Source organism: Colletotrichum godetiae (genome assembly GCF_030913485.1).
Source record: "Colletotrichum godetiae strain CBS 193.32 chromosome Unknown BDP55scaffold_5, whole genome shotgun sequence".
NCBI lineage: Eukaryota > Fungi > Ascomycota > Sordariomycetes > Glomerellales > Glomerellaceae > Colletotrichum > Colletotrichum godetiae.
In genome coordinates this window covers 1,469,654-1,492,891 of record NW_026851253.1, presented here as the reverse complement: position 1 = coordinate 1,492,891, position 23,238 = coordinate 1,469,654, and the positions used below count along the sequence as shown (strand labels likewise).

Here is a 23,238-nt window from a genome sequence, read left to right as displayed (position 1 = left end):
GAACCCCCAGAAGAACCGCTTGGACCTCAACAATAGAGATGGAGTCGACACTATCAACACTGAGAATAATGCCGCTGTCCTCAGAGCCCGCGAGTGCGAAATCGTCTGCCCCTTCACTAAGCTCTGGTGCGAGTACCGCCCTTACAACTACCGCTGCGACAGCTCTGGCAAGCTTCGCTACGATCAGCGCCACACCGACTGCGAGAATGCCTCCTGGGGCTGCACCTGCGGCTGCGACTGGCGTGTTCCTGGCATTGAGTCTATGGAGGAGACAGAAAAGGCTTAGTTACATTGAGAATGGAAGCCAAAGAGATGTGGGAAAGTTGACGGATACGGGATCTTGGGTGGACGCCACCTCGCCCAGTCAAGTTTGGGAATAATATTCACAAAAAGACACCGAGTCTTTCAAGAACAAGTTCACATCACATAACCAACTATGCCAATAAACAACTTCACCTTTCTCACTTCTCTCAAGCTCATCCCGCCTGGTAGGGATGACTATCCTTCCCTGTCTTCGGGGCTTGAGGTCACACTAGACTTTCTTGGACACACTTGTTTCTGTTCTTATTCTATGCTGAGGACATGTTTCCTACGCTGCGAAAAGAGGTAAGAGGTACAAGACAGCCAACCACAAACACCAAAGCTTCGCCACAACATCGTCGGACTTCTCGTCCTGCCTTACGACTGTCAATCCAGCCATCAAGACTCCTACTCCCAGAGGAGCCGCCCAAACCGCTGGTGGAAGGTTCCAAAATAACGGGCACGCAGTAGACCACAGCAGAACCAACACGGCCAGCCCGCCACGAGCGACTCCTTCACCATATAACAGCGGGATGGTCTTGCGGCCCCTAGCCTTATCTCCTTCCATGTCTGGGAAATCCAGCGCTTGGACTGTTGTGGCAATGACGGCGCCGGTGACCCCAATCCAGGCCCATGCCTTCGGAAGAAGATCTCCACCAGAAAGAACCTCTAAAGCTCCAGCGCTGAAGCACATGATACCGCCTGTGTTGATCGCATTGCGAGCCCAGATGTTGATGCTACTTCCGTCAAGATCGTTGTACATCCACAGAAGCGTCATCATGGATATCGTCGGCTTGAAGCCACCCAGCACTGCGCTCACAGCTACAACGAGTGGTATCATCCCGAGGAGAAGTCGCTGGGCTTGTGGGGGGGTTAGTCGCTTCGCAGCGAGTGGCCTCCAGGGCTTGTTGTGCTCGTCTTCGACGATGGAGTCCGCGAGTCGCTGGTTCGAAATACCGCACACGATCAGGTTGAGCCATATCCACAGAATTGCCAGAGGTAGCCTTTGGAAAATTGGGCAGTTTATTCGATCGAACGCTGTCGTGAGAGGTTCGCGACTAAACACGGCTGCTAGGATGAAGATGATTTGAGGCGCTAGGACAGTCTTGACGTCGCTTCTGGTGAATAAGTAGAGTGTTTTGAGATGAAAGGATGCGGCTTGTGCCTGAGAAGGATCAATACGATGCTGATGGGAGCTTTGCGCAGCGTCCAAGCAGAAGTGTTCTCTTACCAAAGTTCTGCGCTTCGTTGCAGATGTGTAAAATTCTGGTACAGGAGCGCCCGAAGGCTTCTCACCCAAGACGCTATTTTCGACAACTTTCATGGTGTCGAATATATGACACTTATCTCCTTCTAAACCAAAATGTCGATGAGAATCCGGTCTGTCAGTGCTGGGGATGACGACTGGGAGGTGGAAATGGGCCTGCTATTTCAATCAGTCGCCTGACTATCAAAGGCGTGGGGAAGTCCGCACCGAAGATAGCAGTTTACTTCGGCCGGAAAGTCCAAAAATGTGGATGTGACGACATCGTCTGATATTGCTGTCTCTGCGCGCCTCGCAACATTAGGAACTGGATCCTGGCAGGATACCATTGGAGAGTTTCCGTGAGGCAGGCCGGGTTACCCGAAACTGCGGGACGAATTCCAAAATAGGAATCCAGTCGGGGACATTTGCTGTAGATAGTTCTTTTAAACTAAGTCGAATCCTGGTTCAAGATTACGGGAAGCTGAACTCTAGTTGCCTTGTAGCTAAGCCGAGGGTTGAACTGACAAACGCAGCTTGTCTCGGGCTGGCCGCACTGCCACAGCACTTCCCTCTTCAGTCGAATTAGGCCCATGTTACAAACATCGAACACGTCCTTAACCTAAATTGTGGAGAGCTGAAAAGTCCGCGGCATCTCATTAGATATGGGCATGTTATGGTGATAAGCTTCAGCTTCCAAGTTCGACGCCACAGTCTCGTTTGGACTAGCTGCGCCCCACAACATATCCAAATGTTCACCGCCCAGAGTTCCATGCAGAAAAGACGTGGATCTACCTCGAGCACTAGCTTACTGGCGAGCTGTTTTCAAGCTGTCGTATTACTTGTCAGGCCGAGAATACATGGACGGGATGGGTGAAATCAATTCGGGGCTCCCCGTTGATATTCGGCTCTTCAATGGCATCACGTGTAAGATGACTTGAGGGCACTCAATCACATTACACAGGCAACGGAAGCGACAATCTTGATTTTAGGAGGGTCTAGCAAGCTTCTGATAAACGTAACTCACTGAGTCACTCCTTATCCGAGGTATTGAGGAAAAGCGATACTACTGATATCGGTAACAGACAAGTTGGCCACCTTTCTGAGCCTTCCACATGATACCATTAAACTATGTCGACCACCTCACAAAACGTCACACTATGACTACAGCATAGTCAAAGCACACCAGATGCAGCAGGAACATTGTACCCAAGTCATGTAAGTCAAATTTGACCATCTCCTAGAGAAAATCGGCCATGTCATTAACGCTCTTTGCGTCCAAAACCTAGTTATCCGCGAGACTGCTCATAATACCAAGAAGAGCGGCAATGACTAAAGGCCGTTAGGGCGTTCCTTTCGAAGCTCACACAACAAGAGGATCAGAAAACACTTACAGCCTCCTGCCGTCACAATATAGGATGCGGTAGACCAAGCGGTCTGGATTGTGGTTAGATCCATCCAGTCCTTCGAGTTGAACCAGAGTCCGATAACCAGGCTTAGCACCACAGGTGTGAGAATCACGACGACAATCCTAGTGATAGACCAGCCCAATACAAGTTCAAGTGAGTACTTTCCAATGAGTACGTCATGTGAGTCGTTGTTGAATTCTTGGTGAATCCAGTCTGCCCAGGCAAGTGCGATGTGCTCGGGGACTCGCCATTGCTTGTACGTATGCAGGAGCAATTGCAAATCTGCAGCGCCGTTTTTGTCAAGATCGATACGTTCGTGAGTCCCGTTCTGCGCATTGCACTGCAGAAAAGGTCAGTGACATACTCTCCGCTGCACAATTGAATGTCATCCAGCAAAGGCTTTTGGCGCTTGGGAGGCTTACTTTGTATAGCTGGAATCCTTTTACGTGTCTGAGAGAAAACAGTGTCTTCCAGAAACCGCGTAGACGGAAGATTTCCCGACCAAACTGTCGAAATAATTGTTTAGGCTGATGACAAAACATTACTCTTTCGACTGGGTTGGGTTGGCCGCGGGGGAAAATGCCTAAAACCACATAGACCGGTAGGCGTCAAGCTACTGAGACTCTGACAGATGTTCGAGATATACCAAACAGGCGATTTTTGACTGTAGCTTTCTTTTTCGTCACCACAGTTGCAAATCCTTTGGGTAGTTGTTGGGCTAATGGGTTACGGCCACCGGTCTCAATATCGCGCCTTCCGTCCAACTTCACCAGCCTTCGATATTCGGCTGGATACGGGTAGCTGCCTCCGCCTCTGGTCTGAGCAGACATGGGGGCTACTGAGTCGTGCACTTCGAATCGTGACATTGAGTGCCCTCGTCGAGATCGTATGCACTGATTTCGTTGATCAAGGATATTCTCGTACGTCAGGAGCCCGGTGAAGGCATTCAGGTAGAAATTCCAAGTTCTTTCTGGGATCGGTCCTGTTGGCGCTCGCTTTCTGAGTGAAGCTTGCACATGTAAGGCGCTGATCGGGACTATGCCGTCATCAGCATGGCCATCATGCTCATCTGTACTCAGTGGTCCTTCATGGACGGTGGTGTTCTCGTTGCCCGCGCTTTCATTTCCATCGACATTTGATGCCATTTCGATTACTAGGTCATCCTTTGGATTTGGAACAGTAGCGGCCAGTTGAAGAAGACAGAGAGCTAACAGACAGCTCGTTCCGAATTTCCTAGGGGTATCAACAGTCGAGGGTGAGAGATGCGGGCATGACTTCAAGACGACTGCTTGAAGAATGGGAAAAATTGTCGGCTGCATCTTCTTCAGGCTTTCCTGCCTTTGAGCCAACGCGCCCAAGGACCAGTTGTACACATTAGCGGCACATTGGATTGGACCTTGTCTCACTCTAGTCCCGCTAGGCTGTTCAGCTGAGAGTGTCCCGTAGCTTCGCGTCTCAGCCGCGAAAATCAGTGAGGCCCCTTTGCTATGCATGCCTACCTTATGGCAAGAAAGACTTTTAAAGACGAGGTAGGCTGTAGGTCCGGCCAGTCTCGCACGTCCTGGGCCTTATCTCCACGTCCCCGCACAGCAGGCTGTAACAGACATGTAGACATTAGCCACGAAAAACGAGGCATATCTTCAATAGGCGTGCACGAGTTCTTGACTGCAAAGATACTCTCCAGCACACGTTGGCCAATAGGACCAATGTTGACCTAAACGAAGTAGAGCATGTCCCGGCACGACTGGCTACTTGACTTGATAACCATGCATTCCAAGATGTTCAAGTGTTTGGAGCTACGCGCATGGGATATTCACTATCGACAGCCAAAATTATTTGAACGTGAAAAAGATTTATATTACTGTTATCCAGACATTACTAATATTATCCAGAGTCATAATTCGTCCATCGTATCATTCCTCCACTAAAATATCTGCCAATTAATCAGACTTACGCCTGCACAGGGGTGATCTGGGCGGTAGCCTTCAAGTCTCTGCTGCTCCAGCCGAGGCTGAGGGTGAACTCGCCCTCGGGAATGAGCCACTGCTGAGAGACAACGTCCCAGTAGCTGAGATCGCGACGCATCAGCTCGAAACCGACCTTCTTGGTCTCGCCGACGGCCAGGGGAACCTTCTCGAAACCGCGAAGCTGCTTGGGAGGAGTGCCAGCGGGGGTAGAGTCGGGGAAGGTGACGTAGAGCTGGGGAACGGCGGCACCCTCGACATCGCCAGAGTTGGTAATGGAAACGGTGGCGTTGTAGATGGTCTCCCAGAGGGCGGGGTTTCCACCGGGCTCGACGGGGCGCTGCTCAGGGGCGGAGGTGATGTCCTGCTCGACGGGGCTGGCCTCGAAGTCGGCAACCTCAAAGGTGGTGTAGCTAAGACCGAAGCCGAACTCGTAGCGAACAGAGATGTTGTGGGCGTCGAAGTAGCGGTAGTCGATCTCGAGCTTCTCGTCGAACCAGCTCTGCCAGTCGTACCAGCCGGTGGTGTTGATGCCGGTGGTGGGAGGGGCGTTGTAGTCGGTGCCGTTCAGGGCGATGGTGTAGGGGAGCCTGGCGGAGGGGTTGACGTCGCCGTAGAGGACGTCGACGAGGGAGTTGCCGGACTCCTGGCCGGGGAAGTGGGCGGCGAGGATGGCGGTGACGTTGGGGTGGTCGGCCCAGGGGAGGTCGTTGATGCCGGAGGAGTGGGTGATGACAATAGTGTTGTTGCAGTTCTTGGCGACGTTCTCGACGACATCGTCACCGTTCCAGTCGACGCTCAAATGCTGGCGATCAGCGGCCTCCTCAGCCCAGGTCTTGAGGAAGACAAGGCAGACATCGGGGGTCTTGGGGACCCAGAGGTCGGTGATGTTGGAGTTGATGATGAGGGTGTTGTTGAGCCACTGCTGGACAAGAGCACCATCCTTGGAGGCACGAGCCTTGATGGCCTCAAGGGGGGTGACGAGGTAGGTGAGACGACCGGTACCGGAGCCACCACCAGCGACAAGGGTGCCGTACTCGAAGTCAGCCTGGTTGTAGAATCCCTGGGTATCTTCGCCAGCATCGTTACCAAAGACGGCAATAGACTTGGGAGCCTTGAGGGGAAGGGCCTTGTTCTCATTCTTGAGGAGTACAGTGGCGGCGGAGCCATGCTTGCGGATCAGCTCACCGTGGTCCTCGCGAACATCACGACTGCTCTCGCCAGTCAGGTTGAACTCGCGAACCCAGGTGGATCTGGGGGAGAAGGTGTTGAGGTCGCCGGTGGAGGGATCAACAGTAGGGTACTCCTTGTCCTGGTTGAGCCAGTAGTAAGGGGTCATGATGCGAACAATCATGTCATCGACGCGGGCGACGTTAAGGGTGCCGTTGTTGACTGCGAGGGTGACGTTGCCACCGAAGAAAGATCCTGAGGGCCAATCCATGCCGTACTTGCCGAGTCCACCGGGCATGTCCATATCAAGACCGGCCTCAATAGCAGCGACACCGGTGTGTGTGGCACCCCAGTCGGACATAACGTAACCGTCAAATCCGAGCTCAGTCTTCAGGAGACCGTTCAGGGACTTGGAGTTCTGGCAACCGTAAGAGCCGTTGATGCGCTGGTAAGAGCACATGAAGGAGGAAGCCTTAGCCTTGACGGCGTTGGCAAAGGGCCAGATGTAGAGCTCGTGGGCGGTTCTGTCATCGACATTTGAGGAAAGAGCCTGGTCCTCGATGTCTGTGGAAGTGCCATTGGGGTCGAAGGTCGGGTTGCGCATGGTCTCCTGCTCATTGAGAATCCAGTGCTTAGCAGTAGCCTGGACACCAGCATCCTGGTGACCGGTAATGGTCTCCTCCATGGCGACACCAGTCAGGTACGGGTCGGGACTGAAGCCTTCCCAGTTTCTGCCAGAGTAGGCACTGCGGCCGAGGGGTCCGGCAACGGGGCTATGAGGAGGTTAGTAGAGCTTAGGCACAATGGGGAGATATGAACGAACCTGAGGGCAATGTGGGCACCCTTGGCCTTGAACTCCTTGCCCATGGCAAGACCTCTCTCGTAGAGGATATCCCTGTCCCAGGTGGCTGCAGCAGAGACACCTGCGGAGAAGACACTGGCGTAGTCGGCAACACGGATGGACAGGGGGCCATCCTGGAGGCAGAGACCCTGGAAGCCGAGACGAGGGATAGCGACGATGTTTCCGACGCAAGGACCGGGTTGACCGGTGACCATATCGGCCTTCTCTTCAACGGTCAGTTGAGAGACGAACTCCCTTGCCTTAGCAAGGGCATCCTCCCAACCGGTGCCAGTGATGTTGGCTTCACAATGAGTTAGATATTTTTGAATCTCAAGTCATCTGACAGGAGAAACTCACGAGAAGGGTAGACGGGCTCAGAGTCCCCGTAAGGACCGAGGATGGTGGTGTTCGCTGGCTGAATCCAGCTGAAGGCATCTTCAGATCGGTCACCAGAGTCATACGCCTGAGCGCTGACCGACGGTGCCAACAGAAGGCTGGATAGGAAGAAAGACAAAGTTGCGGACATTGTGAGATCCTTGAGCTGTTGACTGGCGGCTTGTGCTGAAGATCCAAAGAAGCTCATCGATTGGGGGTTACATGCCGTCCTTTATATGTTACCTGTTCATCGTCGGCAGCAACGTCAGTCCACCATATCCTCGTCGCCCTCGCACTCTGCTAGCTGGTGACCTGGATAGACCCCTCCTCTCTCCCCGTAACCTCCGCGCGGGCAATGAGAAAGTCGGGGAAGACCTGATCATGATCGAGCTCCCATTGGCAATGCACATCGTCATGGTCCGGAAGTCGGCCCCGCACCGGTTGACACCCGAAAGATGCTCACCAAGGCGCGAAGTGTGGGATATTGGGCAGGGTAATCAGCCGTAGATTTCCCAGAAACGTACGCGATGGCTATACTAGGTCTAGTCTCTAGATGGTTGCCAAACCGACGGCGAGGACCGGAAAAGGCTCTGCTATACACGTGGGGAGGCGGAATCTTGCCGAGTCCACAGTCTGATTAGAGGTGGCCACACATCGTCATATGGGTTGTGGGGTGTAACTCTCATTAACGGCGGGTATGACTAGTCATCGAATCGCTGGAACAGCTGTTAAGCGGAGAGATCGAGTCATTGGGCCTCTAAAGCCATCGACTCTTTCAACAGGTCTTAGCTCTCTTCACCGCCCGGCTTCCAGAACTACCTGCGATAACTCCGCATCAGGCCGACTGCTGGCTGTCAACATGGGGTCGCTTTACCGACGGGCGAAGTCTACAGAGTAGAATCGAGTAATAATTACACATGGCGCGCCTGACTGTCGGTGTTTCCGCCGTAGCATTCAAAGTTAACTTCCGGAGAACTGCCGCTGTGGGCGGGACAGGGAACACGAGCCAATATGTGGGGGATGCGGATCGGGTGACAGCTGGAAAACCTGGAGACTCCAAGCTTTTGTTTTCTGAGCGATCCCCCGGTTCGGACACTCACTCAACTCACCCAAGGCTTACTCCGTACCAGCTTTCCAAGAGGCAGAAGAACCGCCCCCGGCTTGATCCCAGCCACCCCGCCCCCGCCGTCAAGATGAGTGGACCACTGGGACACACGAGTTTGTGTGGAGGTCCGACATTGCGCCGACACTAGAGGTCCAGAGACGCAGGTTTTTTCCTTTGAAATTTCTTCGTGATGGCGGTTGGAGTAGCTCTTTAGGGGAATCTCTTTATGATCACACATAATTGAGGGGACGATGAGGGCCAAGGCCGTGGAACCGGTCGACCCAAATCGGAGAGAAACAATACTCTGTCTCCAGTTTCCCCGCACATCTAATCGGCCCTGTTCTTCGCCCTCGGGTCATGATTTACACTGAAAACCGAGCCTTGTGGCCCGTGGAACATGTCATAGAGAATTTGAACAGCCTGCCGCCGGTAAAACAACGGTTATTGAGCAGGTTAATCGGCCGATTAGCGCGGGGTCCGGTTTTGACGCCACGAGTTCGTCTTCATCCATGGGAGAGAAGCCGTTCAGGATGCCGAACATGGTAAAAATTCTGCGTGCCCTCCCGACAGTCCCAGTGTCCCGGTGCGGGAGGTCTCGTGAGCGGCGCCTCCGTCATGATAATTCCACACCCGGGGAGAATACCGGCATTCGGATACTAGTAGACTACTTTATACAGCAATTTGTGGGATATCCAGGCCCCATCAAATCACCGTGCCACTCCTCCCAAGCAGACCACACCCATGGGGAAACAGTTGAGTTTTGTGGAGTTGGCCATGCAAGTATTGGAGAACTAGACCTCTACCGCCTCTCAGGGTTTGTCAACCCTCAGCTGGAGCCTGGGCTGCCATGCGGGGACCTTGACTGATGTTTGCCTGTCACGCAGCTTTCCACTCTTTTTTTGTTATTGAGGCTCCTTCGGAATCCGATGCTGTTCCCATGATAGTTATTGTGGAGTTTGGGGTTCTTGTTTTCAAATTGGGGTCGAGGCGCGAAGTGCACAAGCGTTGATCTATTCGGCCCTTTTCATCATGGATTGGAAATTGGACGCGCAGCTTTTAACCATAACCTCATGTTACGGGGTCAAGGCAGTGAGTGTCATGCCATAGTACAGATACAACCACACAATGGGTTTATACAGAGCCATCGAGGTCTTTTTTGGCGTTCATTCCATAGCCGAGGTCAACCTCGGTACAAGCGCTGTTCCCGGGTTCCGACATCGCGAGTATGAAGTGGGGAGTAAAAGTGAATGGTTCCTTGCTTGCACGATTGAAATGAAAAGGCAACTGATACGCCTGGATTTTCTTTTTCTTGAGCTCCTATCTTTTGCCTGCCGACCTGTCGACTCTATCCGATCTCTAGCTACCACGCTTCTTTAATAACGTGCACTTACACGCTGTGGGCACATATTTGATCGTCATTCGTTCGCGGTCTTCTACTTTCCAGCATCCTAGAACTCGGACATCGAAAGGTCTATCCTACAATCAAAGCAGTTCAAGATTCCTGTTGGCCGAGTTTAATTACCAGCCGTTGGTGGATCTGAAGAAGTCTTTCTCTTTTTCACTGGGCGAGGTAAGACGTCTTAGCAATCATGAATCCACTGAACAGCCGCATGTTTATCTTTGGAAACGTCCACAATTCTATACGATGAGGGCAGATGTGTTGTCGTGTGATGCGAGGTGCAAGTGCCCCGCTGAGGCTCAGTCTGTTGAGCTGTTCCTGACTAATTGTCGCCATGGGACATCTGCAAGATGAGGGAATCCAGGTCCATGGACCCTGCTTGCAGACAACCACTGACGTCGATCGTCTGCGGCTCTCCTTACGACGGCGTGGACCGCTGCCATAATCCCATTCTATTCCCCCTTGAGTAAGGTCATGGTCGTGTGAGTAGCGGAGTGGCTGGAGGGTCATCGTGCCAATCATGTGAACACTCACGCCCGGATCGATAGATGTAAGCTCCATGTATCAGGTCTAGTCTCCTCATCCATGAGATCAGGTGTAGGGTCAACCACAAGCACAAAGTTTATGAGAATGACAATTATTGAGAACATTGAGTCGGGGTTTCAGAAGCTACTCCCTCGGTCAGGCTGCTAAAGAAGAGAAAATTAATTGAAGCATTACTCTCTGCAAGTTTAAACCTGTGTCATAGTACAAAAGACTGAGAGAGGCCGTAGTACTGGTAATCGGTACAGATACTTATATAACAAGCCCTAGTCTTATATTTAAGTAATATATGACTACGCGCCTGAAGCTTCTTGGCCTGTCCTTTTGTTGCGTTTGAAGAGCACCAGCAAAGCCGGTATTTATCCTTCTTTGAGTACTGGACAATAATGTAGCAAGTCACTGTGATTACCGAAGTTCCTCCGTCGAGACACGTGTCTTTCTCTTCCAATCTCCAGAGATGGTTCATACATTAAATCGAAGTTCACTTAGCTTGGGGCAATTATATACCTGTGCACAGCATCTCATTTGTCCCGGCATCAAGCAAAGTATACAGCTTATTTACTCGGACTGTGACAAGTGGGAGAGCAAGATCCTCCAAAGTGTGGCACATTCTGGTGATAAGTGTCATTAAGCCTTTTATTATTAAGTATACCGTGAGTGAGCAGTCACGTGCAAGATGATGTACCAACTCTAGGATTGACCTTATCAGCGACTCACATTGTTAGAGCAGCTAAAAATAGGTAAAACTACCTTGATTACAGTTCTAGAAAGCCACTATAGGTTCATTATTTGGTTCGAACTTCATAGCAACTCGGGAAAAAATGATTTCAATCAACTCCCAGTCTGTTTTGTTTTCCATCTCTATGCTTCTGTTTTTTTATTGCAGGTCACGCACGCCATATGCTCTGTTGGCAGTCAATGTTAGCTCAGTGTATTTGAGTTGAGAAATTGACCGAACAGCGAAACACACGAAAAAGCGAGAAGACAATGCGGCAAATAGTGAAACCTTTGCATAGGGCCATGCAACCGTTGATTTGTCACGGAGCATCCAAATCTCGTCATGGTCTCATTCACGATGGCTGTTTTGTTTTGGCACAGATAATTTGACTGGCGAGTGCGGTTTTCGTTATTTCTTCTCTAACACCGCTCCTTGCATGTGACTTCTCAGACTGTTATAACATGACTCTGCAACTCTTTCTCTGAAACGAACGATGGTATCTCTGAATTATTAATCTAGAATATTGGACCGATTGAGTCGACAGCCTTGGAAGCTGCGAGGATGAAGTTTCGCCCGACGCAACAAACTAGTGTAGTTCAACGGATGGCTTTGGAGTGCTTAAGCCGATGACGCCTTGGCTTCCTGGATGATGACGTCGCTGGCCTTTTCAGACACAATGTACAGAGGCAAGGCAATGTAAAATCCGGGAATCTTGGGGAATACGCTGGCATCAACAACTCTGAGGCCCTCGGTACCGCGAACCTTGAAGTTGGTATCGAGAACAGCCATCGGGTCATTATCAGCACCAATAGGACAAGTGCATGAGGCGTGGTGTCCCCATGTTTCGTCCTTCAGGAACTGCTTCGCATCTGCCTCTGTGGAGGTATTGGTACCAGGCCAGACTTCGGGGAAGCTTCCGTCGAGCGGGATGAGGCTGTCAAAGGCCTTTCGGGTGAACTCGAAGCCCTCGTAAGTAGCCTGAAGATCCTTGTCGGCTTCTCCGTTGCTGTTGACGCCCGTATCATAGTAGTTGAAGTTGATGAGGGGCATGTCTCTGGGATCGGTCGACTTCAGAGTCACAGTACCAGCATTGTTTCTACTGTGAGCCTTGAGGATGATCCACGCCCAGTGCTGTGCATCGGCAAGCGAGTCGGAGGCGTAGCCGGGGAAGTAGCCCTTGAACTTGGCCGGAGCACCGGAGATGAGCAAGTCGGGCTCGTTCTCGGCGACGGAAGACTTGAGAATGACGGCAATTGCGATACCATTGGTGGCGTACACGCCCTTTGTAATGGGCTCAAGTCCGTTCTTGTAGTCCTCAAGGCAAGGGTCGGGAGACGTCTCCAGGAAGGTACACTTGCTAGTAATAACAAAGTCGCTCTTGGTCTTGCCAATCACAGTTGCCTCATATCGGTCCTGCATGTTGGTACCGACACCTGGGAGATCAACGACGATAGGAATCTTGAAGGAGTCGAGCTCGGCCTTTGGACCAATGCCACTGAGCTTCAAAAGCTGAGGCGTGTTAAAGGATCCAGCCGAGATGATGACTTCACGGGAAGCATCAACACTGCCAGAGCCGGTTGAGGAAGCAGCTCCTGAGCGGGGATCGGCACGGTAAAGGCTGGAGCCCTCCAAGAAGTCCACACCGACAGCGCGAGGCTTGTCGCCGCTTTCATCAAATCGAATCTTCGTGACCTAAGGGCCGTTAGTAAATGAAGGCCCGTGGAACTCTAGATCAAGTGGGCATACGAGAGTGTCGAGCTTGATATCAAGGTGATACTTGCGCGATCCATCAGCGTTGACAGCGTTGGCTGTATCCAAGATCAAGTCTCTGGGACCACCACGAATGGAATCAGTCATCGAGAGCGGAACCTGGTACAATCCAGTCTTGCTCGTCTGGCCGGGAGCATTCAGATCACGAAGTAGAACCTGGCCGAGGCCTGCGACGGTGCTGAGCAACAGTCCAAGAAGACTCTTTCCCATGGCAGTAGCAGCTGCGATGATCAACGACAACAGCTTTTGATCTTCGACTACGAGTGACAAGGAAGTGAGCGAAGTACCAAGCCATCCACTATAGCCGTGTCCGATGATGCTGGATGGCAGGTACATGTTCTTCTCAATCTTTTGGAAGTACGACCGCATGTTGTTAGGGCTCCAGGTATCATCACCGGTGAGGGTGGCAATGTTGGACCAATCGCTATCGTGAGCATTGATGGTGATGAGAGCGTTGTGGCGAGAACAGCCACCCAAGGTTCCGGCGCGAGGGTACCAGACACCGAGAGGGGTTGCTTCAGCTGGAGGATCAAGTCCGACGTAGAAACTACCGTCAGGCATCTCGTACGTCATCTTGGAGTCCCTCTTCTGTTGGTCAAGGTCGGGGTAGTGGTTGACCTACATGGCATTAGTCAAGGCACTTGCCAGCAAGTCCTCCGCGCCAAAAACTCACAAAGTAGTTCCATCTCGTGTCTTCGAACTCAGTGGACATAAGATGAAGAGCCGGGATCTTCTCCGTCCATGCGTCGCCCGAGTCTCCTCCGGCATCAATCAGCAAAACCTTGTAGCCGGCAATGGCAAGATTGGCCGCAACGGGGCCTCCTCCAGGACCGGAACCAACAACTACATAGTCGTAGATGTCAAGAGTAGTGTTGGCGGCACGTCGACCAATAAAGGGCTCATGACGTGGCTGTTGTCTTGTAGTCTTCCATGGAACAGCACTGATGGCAAGGTCAGCTTCTTGAGTTGCCTAGCAAGAAATCTGCTGATGAAGACTGGACTTCCACTTACATAGAAGAGACCGAGTCGGTCAAAACGGTAACGAGTGTGAAAAGGAGTGAAATGCGCATCTTGGGCGCTTGGCAACACGGGCTGCTGGGAAGTGGAAAAAGAGTGACAATGGGTCGGATGGATACAGAAGTCTCAGAACATCGAGTCAGATCGAAGACAAGTCGCGTTGGAAAGCTTGATATTCTGGGCCAACGACAGTGATGAGACAGCTCGAATGGAAAAGAAAGGAGAGGTCAGCCATTAGCTAAGCGGTGTCGATAGGCGGTCTGACATTCAAGCCCTGTCTTGTGGAAGTGAGGCCCATCGGAGGACTGCCAGTTTAGGGGATGGGAATTGTCCCAGGTGACAAGCTCAGGAGATGCCGTGTTCGTACTCCGCTCTAAGATACCGGGTCTTGATGTTGATCGTCCTCCATGACGACTTCTTTTCGGGTTGGTGGACTGCTTCACGGCATGGCCATGAGGACAACTGTGTTCTCCTCTTCATGAGCCAGGATCTCAACTTCAGAACACTCATGGATACGGAAAGCCCAAGCTTGTCAGTGTCAGGCCCTGCTCATTCGTACGAGGGCAGAAGAGAAGTGGGTCAGTTCTCAGTGCCGATGCCACCCTCCAATACATGAATTGCGAATGGGACAAGAAGACTGATTTGGGACTGGATGGATACAAGGTTGAGCAGGCTTCCGCATCCGGCTTTGCTCACTTGAGAAGAACCATGAGCGACTAGGAAGCAATGCCACGAGAAACCTTAGATCATGCAGCAGAAAGTTTGTTTAGGCAAGACCAAATGTTGGCATAACAGCTGCCAAGGGCTTGATTCTGACGATGCAACGCAGACATAAGACTAACTTCGTCTTTAGATTGACGTTGGTGCAATTCGCGATGGTTCGGCATCAACAAGGGTTGCGTTGCGCGAGGGAGCCGATGTGCGCTCTGACAATGGCTCTACAGGGAGGTTGACTCAGACATTGCTGCGGGCAGTCTTTCTGCGGACCGCTTCCTAGCCTCCGGCTGGGCTAAAACTGCAAGGCAGACGATCGCAATGACAGATACAACGGGGGGCCCAGACCCTCAATAAGTCCCAAGATGGAAATGGCATAGCCCCCACTACAAGCCACTGAAACCTTCGAGAAAGATTGATTTCGCAGGGGAAGAAGATGAGAACGGGACTCTGGCGGAGAGATATGCTCTGTAGAGAAAGTTTTGGCGAGATAGGAATGAAAGATGTGAAGCCTCTTGAAGGCCAAAGAAGGGCAAAGATCGGCAATGCGTTGAGGAGACCCTTGACAACAACCCATGTTCCGACGACTTTGCTCCACTCCTCGAGCATTTACGTTTTCTGCTCAACGCTTATACTGGCTAGCGCAGTGGTCAACGGCCATGAAGAGGATTCTCATCCCGTCAAGTGGCGTTCGGGATTTTAGCGTATCCGTGAGCTCGACAGCTAGGTCTGGGGTAGGGCTAACCAAGAGAAACATTTCCAAGGAAACATGACTAGATTTGGATGGCGTGGAGCATGGGTCTCGGACTTTGACCTAGCGGGTAATGCGGACTGCAGGAAAGTCTCAGGGCAAGGTTTGACTTCCGTAATGACGGTGTGAATTATGTTTATGTTCTATGTTCGTATGTGGTATCTTAGTACAGCTTTATGCTGCCAGAATTACAAAACGGCAGCGGGATCGATCCTCTTCTGTGTCTAAATATTGCCAAACCATGAAAAGGACTGGATGAGGGAGTGAAAATAAGAAAAGGCAAATGAACGCCGGCCAGTATAATTCCTCATGGCACCATACTCACACAGACTCATGTGGAGTAATTGGCTTTTTCTCTGATGACGGGCGTGAACTGGGATCAGTAAAAGGCCCAGTCGTCAGTTCGTGCTCGACGTATGAGACATCGTCCCGATGTCTCGACCTAACCGAGAACTCCTTGAGCACTCGGATGGCTGGTTTCGATGAACCCTTGGATGAAAGTTTCTGGGAGTTGGAAAGATTCTTCTGTTGGCTTGAAAGATTGGCGTAGTTCGACTTGCCCCTTTGAGTGGTGCCAAACACCTTGGGGAAGACCAGACTGAATAGGGAGCGGATGGCCGGCATGCTAGCACAAATGACGCCTACAGGGACTTCAATAGTGCTCCAGTATCCGACCTCGACATAGTCCTCTGGCATAATGTTAGCATGATCCTTTTTCACGGCTTCCTAGAGAGGAAACTTACGCGTCGCATTGCTGGTGGTGGCGTAGCTGGCTAGCGAATGCAACCGTACTACACTCACAATAGTAACACTATATATTCGTTAGCACACGATGCCCAGAGGAAGAGGAAAGAGGTCAAACATACAAGAAACCAACGCTAAACATCAGAATAACCATAAGCTTCTTCTTCGTGGACAGCGAAAGATTGTACAATTCTTTCAATGGAAGAATCAATGTTGCCAAGTCCAAAAGAATGTTGATAATCGCAGCGGCCCAACCCTGCACGTTGATGTTGTTGCATTTTGCCGGGTACTCCTTGTCCCATGCTCTCCAGGCCCCATCGATCGGACGGCACTGAAAGATCGAGATGAGCTCGAACGTGATGAAGTATGCAACATTGAGCCCGATAAGGACCCAGCAACCAATTCTGATTTCTCTCTTGGGAAAGATTTTGAGATAGAAGAGCAGAATTGAGATTTTGGTCACCGGCAGAGCTCCAAGGTAGAGAAGCTCGTCCCAGTAAAAGAGCTGTTACCGGAAGTCAGCCATGACACTGAAGAAATCGTGCAGATAAAGACTTACATAGAGAAATTGTGTTACGTCGTCAGGGTGGACATTCCAAATGTCTTTGCCCAGAGCAACTTGTGAGACTTTTGGCAACGAGTCAGTATCATAAAACCCCGGTTGAACTTGACGAGACTTACTTGGAACTGAGAGAGCATTGAGTGGTATCATCATGCCCTGGCATTCTGTTAGTAATTCCACAATTTGCATAGGGCTCAAGAAGAGTTGACTCACCACGGCAATGCACATAACCCAGTCATCTGGCCCCCAAGACTGGCCACCCAAGCAAAGTCGGGCCATGACTCTCAACACGAACGCCAAAAGGCCAAGAACAAGGAAAACAACTCCGGTGACCCATACTAAGGCAGTTCGATCTTGTGACGGTGCGCCGCAAGTATGCTTGGAGTAGCTTTGAACCTCTGATAATCTTGTAAGCACGTCAAACTTCAGTCAATATTAGCGAGTATCAACGTACGTAGTGCCTCCCGAACAGTGCAGTTGGAGTGTACACAGAGTGAAATTTTCTCATTCAGCTCGACGTTTGTGCATATGCAAGTTGCGTTGGTAAGCGAGCATAGCTGTGTCGCCAAAGTAACTGTTTGAATGCATTGCAACTATTCCAAAGTCAGTTCTACAAGGCCTTCGGCAGCCAGCCGGGTCTATGACTTACGCCGCACAACGGAGGAGTCTCCGTGGACGCGGGGGTATCAACTGTTTTGGACAGACCCCACACGCCTTGACACCACGCCGAAAGTAACAAAATAAAAGCAAAGAACTTCATGGTTTCAAGTCCCAGCTTTGAGGGCCGGAAACGGAATTCGAAAAGACGAAAGAAGGAAAAAGGAGAAGAGACGGAGAAGGAGGAATGAAAGACTGAATCCCGTTGGATGAAGACTTATTCAAGGCTCTTTCATCTTTTGATCCAAAAGGCCCCGAATCTGTGCCACATCTGCCGACATCCCGGCGTACGTTATTGTTTCCATTTCATCGAAGACAAAACCAGGTTCTGGGAAGTTAGCTGGCGGCAGGGTTTGTTTCGATTTGTGGGCGGGTGCCCATCAACAGATACGGGACGCGTTGGATCATTGAATGAACAGCGTCAGACGGGCCTTGATCTTTCTAACTTCCAATGACAAGAGAGTCCTTGTTGGTCTTTGCCACTTCTTGGCGAAAATCACCAAGCCCTACTAGCTCGATTGGTATATCTACCCATGTGCATAATGAACGCCCCCTAATCGTCTATGTAACCCTCTCTGAAAGTCATTTTACACATCATTACTTCGAAAGCAGCAAGGCGAGAATGTTGCATTCCTTCTTCTCCTGAAAGACCGTTGCCAAATACATCAAATATGGAGCGGTCAGCTTTCCGGGATCCCATGTCTAGCGGGGTGCATCGTGAATTATGACAGACAAGGATCTGTTTCAGACCCTGCGACTGGGCCACGTGCTAGTCATCCTAGACTCTGCCATTACGACTTCATACCTACGGACTGTGGGTTGAGCTGGCACAGCTGGTGAGATGCCAGAGCTTAGAGGTGGTGAGGCAGCACGGGTGCAGACGGCGAAGGCGGTGGGATGGAGTAATCGCGGAGACCCGGTCCAGTGGATGTTTCTTTCTCAAATTCTTTCTGCATTCCATACCCGGTTTTGTTGGAGATCTTCGTCGTATGGTGCTGGAATAGGGACCAGGAACACAAGGAATGACAAGCAATTACCCAATTGCGTCTGACACTGCCCCATGGGCTGGGTCTCATAGGAATCTGCCCCTGATATCTTGCTGATGGGCAGTATGTACGGAGTACATCGCATCCATTGAGCCATGGAACTGGGACCACTGCACCGTGCAGGGGCGTCGACCAGCGGTGTGCGGTTTATTCGGGAAGCGTGAGAACCCGAATCGGCATTCTGTGAATTTCGGCGCCTTGATGCAACCCTGTAAGCCTGGGCTTTCTCCAGCCTAAGTTCCTACCAGCCGATCAGTGGGCAGCCAAGTTGTACAAGTCCTACTGTTCACACTAGAAGACGTTGACAGAAGTTTGCTACGTTCCCGGAGAGTCCGTCAAAGTTTTGGAGACCTCAGAGTTCAAAAATGGGGCCATCGGGGAATTTGAATGCAGATCGCTTGGGTAAACAATCCCGGGCTGCCTCGATATGACAATTGCTCATTTCTCAAGGGTTACATGCTGGCCAGGGGGCATTGGAGCTAAACTGGTAAAGTTCTTCTTGACAGCAACCAACCGGGCAACCCCCAACTATCACCCTGGTGAGGGTTGCTCTTTCCAACAGATTGATACCTACCAGATCCCTAATGGGTAGATTCTGAGATTCAGCAGCTAAAGAACCTGAGGAGATCTTTTCCTAGCATGATGAGGAAGGCGAAAGTGCCGGTGGGATTGGGGGCCGCAACAGTGAAGCCGACGATAACTGCCCACCCATGTTGTTTCTCCTAGCCGGCAGTCTTTCGATGCCCACGATTAGGCCAACTCGAGTTGATCCCAATCTTTGGTTTCCGCACGTCGCGGAACCAGCGGCCCGTAAAACTTCCATAGTAAAAGGGACTGGCCAAGAATAATAGTCCGATTTCAAATCCTCCACCTCTAGATCATTGACACGCGCCCACCGGCAACCGTCAGTCATCCATCGTCATTCTTTCAACCCCACGTCGTATCATTCGATTCTCACGCTCTTTTTGACTTGGCTCCTTCAATATGAAGCTTCATTACGCTCTTTCTATTCTGCCCTGTTTCAACAGCGGCGTTCTTGGGTTCCCAGCATACGCGGCTGATGCTCTCAGAGAAGAGCTCTCATCCAAACTTTCCGGACACATCGCCAGCGCATTCCACGAAGTACACGAGAAGAGGCTTCTATTCGACCCATCAACAACCCCCATTGATGTCAGCGGCGACCATGAGTTTATCGCACCCGACTTCAAGAACGGCGCCCAGCGTGGTCCCTGCCCAGGGCTGAACGCCCTGGCGAACCACGGCTACATCAGCCGCAAGGGCGTGACGAGCTTGGTCGAGGTCACGGCTGCCATCAACTCGGTCTTTGGCATGGGTTTGGAGCTTTCCACGATTTTGGGAGTGATGGGAACTGTCTTCGTCGGAAACCCTCTGTCCCTCAACCCAGGGTTCTCCATCGGAGACGCTGCCAGCGGATCCAACAATATCTTGGGCAATCTTATCGGTCTCCTTGGTACGCCACGCGGACTGAATGGTTCCCATAACATCATCGAGGGCGATTCATCCAACACCAGGGCGGATTTATACATGACAGGAGACGCTTCCACCATGGTCATGGATCAGTTCCAATCCTTCTACGACATGTCATCCGGCGAAGGTGATTACAACTTTGAGCTGTTCGCCGACAGAGCCTCTATTCGCTTCAACGAGACTATCGCAACCAACCCGAACTTCTACTATGGTCCTTTTACCGGCATGATTGCTCGCAATGCGGGCTTCTTGTTTGCTTGCCGCCTGTTTGCAAACCACTCTTCGGAAAACCCCACAGGCCTCTTGAGTACGTGACCAGCTCCAGATCCATGACATAAGCAAAAAGCTGATTCTACCTAGACAAAGCAACACTGAAGAGCTTCTTCGCTGTGGAGGGTGAAGAGGGTAATCTCACGTACAACAGAGGTTGGGAACGTATTCCAGAGAACTGGTACCGTACTCCTGTGGACTACGGCTTGGTCCAGCTGAACTTGGATCTCCTCGCCTGGATCGCCAAGTACCCCGAGTTGGGAAGGTACGTGTATTCATTCCGATTCCAGAAGTGAAGAAGCACCACGCTAACGAGTATCGCTCTACAGTATTGGCGGAAATTTGGGAAAAGTCAACAGCTTTGCGGGAGTCAACCTAGCTGACCTCACCGGCGGTGTGCTGAATCTCACAAAGCTCTTGGAAGGCAACAACCTGTTGTGCTTCGTCTTTGAGATTCTCAAGACTGCCTCTCCGAACTCGCTGTCTACAATCTTCACCATCATTGAGGCACCTCTCAAGCTTGTCACTGACACCGTTGGCGCAGCTATCCTTAACTTGGCCTGCCCGGCCTTCAAGGACATGACTGTAGGCGGGAAGAGTCTGGATGAAGGACTCAAGGCACAGTACCCCGGCGCAAAGATGGCTGACAACATCCTTTGAGATGGCCGTCCTCGTCTCTGTGTGCCATGATTCAGAATAATGTAGAACTAACCCTGTACAAGCGGAAAGACCATCATCAGCCGATGTATACCCCATTTAATTCATAATCTTGCCGTTGAGGCAATCGTCTCGCTGCTTTTCGCTATTTGCACTTAATAGTGGTTTCACTTGGAGGTTCAAGCAGTAGCTGTGTGGTGCTGTACTTATCGGGCCACTGTGCTATTCGTGATTATTGGTCCCTCTGAGAAGTCAAGTGAGCATGCTCAAGCACGGTATCAAGTTGATTTGATCAGCGGTTGGGTGAGTCAACGTCCTAGTAAATTTCAAACGCAACCTCTGATCCTGTCTCCAAGTGCCAATTCGGCACACAATCGAAAGTGAAGTGGAATTATTGCAAGCGCTTGATCACGCTCGATAACAGGATTCACAGAGTTTGTACCTCAACTCATCATCATTTCATCATTCATTTTCTAATCTACATGGTCCAATCCGATCCAGTCCTTTTGATACTTTTACAACTTGGCGTGCTTCTCGTTTACCAGAACATATCTGTAGCGAGCGTGGCCTTGCTCCATGTCAACAATAGCCTTGTTAGCGTCCTTGAGCGGGCGCTTCTGGACCCAAGGCTTAACCTTCTTCTCCTTGGCAAGCTCAAGCATCTCCCTGATGTCGGAGGGGGAGCCGATACCGCTACCACCGACTTTGATACCGCTGGCGAGCAGAGTGAAAGCGTTGATGGGAGGCAGGTTACCACCGTCGGGGGCACCGACCTGAATGAAGGTGCCGTAAACCTTCAGAAGTCTAAGGTACTGCTGCAGAGGCATCTTCTCGCTTGACACTGTAGAAATGATGAGATCGATAGAACGGGCATTGGTCTTGGACCAATCCTTGTCGTCGTCGGTCGCAATGTACTCATCAGCTCCCAGCTTCAGGACCTCGTCCTTCTTGGACGCCTTTCTGGAGATGCCAATGACCTTATCGGCACCAAGGGCCTTGGCGAACAGCACAGCAAAGTGACCAAGGCCACCAACACCAACGACGCCAACAGTCTTTCCAGGTCCGCAGCCGTTCTCCTTCAATGGGGAAAAGACTGTGATACCACCGCACAACATCGGCGCGGCATCTTCAGAAGGAATACCCTCCGGGATCTTGATGACGAAGTGTCCGTTGGTTCTGTTGTAGTCGGCGTAGCCACCCATGGCCTTACCCTCGTCGTCGGGGTAGACGGAGCCGTATGTGCTGACGTTGGCGCGGCCGCAGTAGTTCTCGCGACCGATAGAGCACTCGGGGCAGTCGGACTTCATGCATGAACGAGCCTGAGCACCAACACCGACGCGGTCACCAATGGAGACATGCTTCACGTTCTTGCCGACGCGGACGGCCTTGCCAACGATCTCGTGTCCGACGCAGCAAGCTGAAGAAGTAATACATGTTAGCAAAGATCGACTGGCGAATTCGTCCTTGGAAACCCCGCGTTTCCAATCGAGGCGGGGTAAAGAGGGAAAACTCACGATAAGGGGTCTCAGCCCAGCCCGAGCGGAGCATGTGAAGGTCGGAGCCGCAGATACCGCAGTGGGAGATCTCAATGTCGACGTCGTCCTCAGTCCACTTCTTGGGCTCGAACGCGCCCCATTCCATCTTTCCGTTGACACTGTCGGGGCTGTGGCCGAGCCATCCTTCGAACTTAATGTCAGACATGATGTAGTGTGTTGTGGTGTTCTGTTGTGATAAGCTGACTCGCGTTGATGATGTAGTTTTATCGGAGTCGATGTTGGTCTTCAAAGCTTGTAGAGCGCGAAATGATCAGGCAGACATTGACAGTAACTGGGGGAGGGGAACTGAGTTTATGTAGGAACTTTTAGAATTCAATGCTCCGAATCCACGGTCCATGACGGCATCCACAGATGCCGCGAGCTAGGACCCATTTCCCTTGTTCATCATGTCATCAAGAACCTTCTTAACCGGAGCTAGCTGGAGTTAAGACGGCACTATACCGAGTGGAAACAGTCTGGACAGCTTGCCGGCATGTTTACTGAGTCTTCCGACGCCCAGGAGCAACCGTCAATGCCGCGGACCGTCGGACGGATTGGTGTTTTTTTGGTGGTTCTATCAGCTTTTGGTCTGGCCTTTCTGGCGGTGTCAAGCTTCCAAGCTCGGTGGTGCTTGGGCCGGAAAGGACTAGCTTCGCCCGCCACTTCAGATGATGACGCAGAGAGGAGGGGTGGAATTTTCAGTGGGTTTGTTCTTGGAAACTGAGACATGTAATTGGATTAACGTATTCTAACCCCAATGCCCCTCGACGGCCAAAAGTCCGGATTTTCTTTGCTCGCGGGGCAAGCGCGAGTCAGATAAGCTACGAGGATTAGCTGACGTTTCCAGCATGAAAGACCCACGGTTTCCGTGGATGAGGTTCAGCTGTTCGGTTCCATGCTGTTGTGCGGCGTAGCACAGCCTGTCAGTGAATGGACAATGCAGGTCAAGCGTAATATCCG

General features: G+C 51.4%; 7 protein-coding genes across 7 annotated transcripts; 1 reads left to right on the top strand and 6 right to left on the bottom strand.

Annotated features, from left to right (window-relative positions):
* Positions 1–544: 544 nt before the first annotated feature.
* On the bottom strand, positions 545–2,071 carry BDP55DRAFT_649444 (UbiA prenyltransferase). Its single transcript, XM_060573905.1, has 3 exons — positions 1,775–2,071; positions 1,532–1,723; positions 545–1,465 (listed from the first exon to the last, which is right to left on the bottom strand). Exons 2-3 carry the CDS (start codon positions 1,622–1,624, stop codon positions 590–592), a joined length of 969 nt encoding a protein of 322 aa, XP_060434739.1. The 5' UTR covers positions 1,625–1,723; positions 1,775–2,071; the 3' UTR covers positions 545–589.
* A 757-nt stretch (positions 2,072–2,828) lies between these two features.
* On the bottom strand, positions 2,829–4,097 carry BDP55DRAFT_690774 (uncharacterized protein; the record flags this gene model as incomplete). The annotated part of the gene is made up of 4 exons (XM_060576904.1): positions 2,829–2,875; positions 2,938–3,292; positions 3,375–3,535; positions 3,599–4,097. 4 exons carry the CDS (start codon positions 4,095–4,097, stop codon positions 2,829–2,831), a joined length of 1,062 nt encoding a protein of 353 aa, XP_060434738.1.
* Positions 4,098–4,902: 805 nt separating this feature from the next.
* BDP55DRAFT_542963 (glycosyl hydrolase family 3 N terminal domain-containing protein) lies at positions 4,903–7,453 on the bottom strand (the record flags this gene model as incomplete). Its single annotated transcript, XM_060568366.1, has 3 exons — positions 4,903–6,859; positions 6,910–7,228; positions 7,285–7,453. 3 exons carry the CDS (start codon positions 7,451–7,453, stop codon positions 4,903–4,905), a joined length of 2,445 nt encoding a protein of 814 aa, XP_060434737.1.
* A 3,937-nt stretch (positions 7,454–11,390) lies between these two features.
* BDP55DRAFT_602385 (uncharacterized protein) lies at positions 11,391–14,393 on the bottom strand. The gene is made up of 4 exons (XM_060571061.1): positions 13,849–14,393; positions 13,511–13,778; positions 12,814–13,455; positions 11,391–12,759 (listed from the first exon to the last, which is right to left on the bottom strand). The coding sequence occupies exons 1-4, from the start codon at positions 13,905–13,907 to the stop codon at positions 11,686–11,688; spliced, it is 2,043 nt and encodes a 680-aa protein (XP_060434736.1). The 5' UTR covers positions 13,908–14,393; the 3' UTR covers positions 11,391–11,685.
* Positions 14,394–15,487: 1,094 nt separating this feature from the next.
* BDP55DRAFT_764804 (CFEM domain-containing protein) lies at positions 15,488–17,433 on the bottom strand. The gene is made up of 8 exons (XM_060580927.1): positions 17,275–17,433; positions 17,080–17,218; positions 16,839–17,023; positions 16,745–16,781; positions 16,623–16,690; positions 16,186–16,568; positions 16,063–16,130; positions 15,488–16,008 (listed from the first exon to the last, which is right to left on the bottom strand). Exons 1-8 carry the CDS (start codon positions 17,383–17,385, stop codon positions 15,641–15,643), a joined length of 1,359 nt encoding a protein of 452 aa, XP_060434735.1. The 5' UTR covers positions 17,386–17,433; the 3' UTR covers positions 15,488–15,640.
* Positions 17,434–19,312: 1,879 nt separating this feature from the next.
* Positions 19,313–20,746, top strand: BDP55DRAFT_724604 (oxidase; the record flags this gene model as incomplete). Its single annotated transcript, XM_060578908.1, has 3 exons — positions 19,313–20,123; positions 20,177–20,351; positions 20,416–20,746. 3 exons carry the CDS (start codon positions 19,313–19,315, stop codon positions 20,744–20,746), a joined length of 1,317 nt encoding a protein of 438 aa, XP_060434734.1.
* A 512-nt stretch (positions 20,747–21,258) lies between these two features.
* BDP55DRAFT_724603 (zinc-binding dehydrogenase) lies at positions 21,259–22,444 on the bottom strand (the record flags this gene model as incomplete). Its single annotated transcript, XM_060578907.1, has 2 exons — positions 21,259–22,160; positions 22,258–22,444. 2 exons carry the CDS (start codon positions 22,442–22,444, stop codon positions 21,259–21,261), a joined length of 1,089 nt encoding a protein of 362 aa, XP_060434733.1.
* Positions 22,445–23,238: the final 794 nt, after the last annotated feature.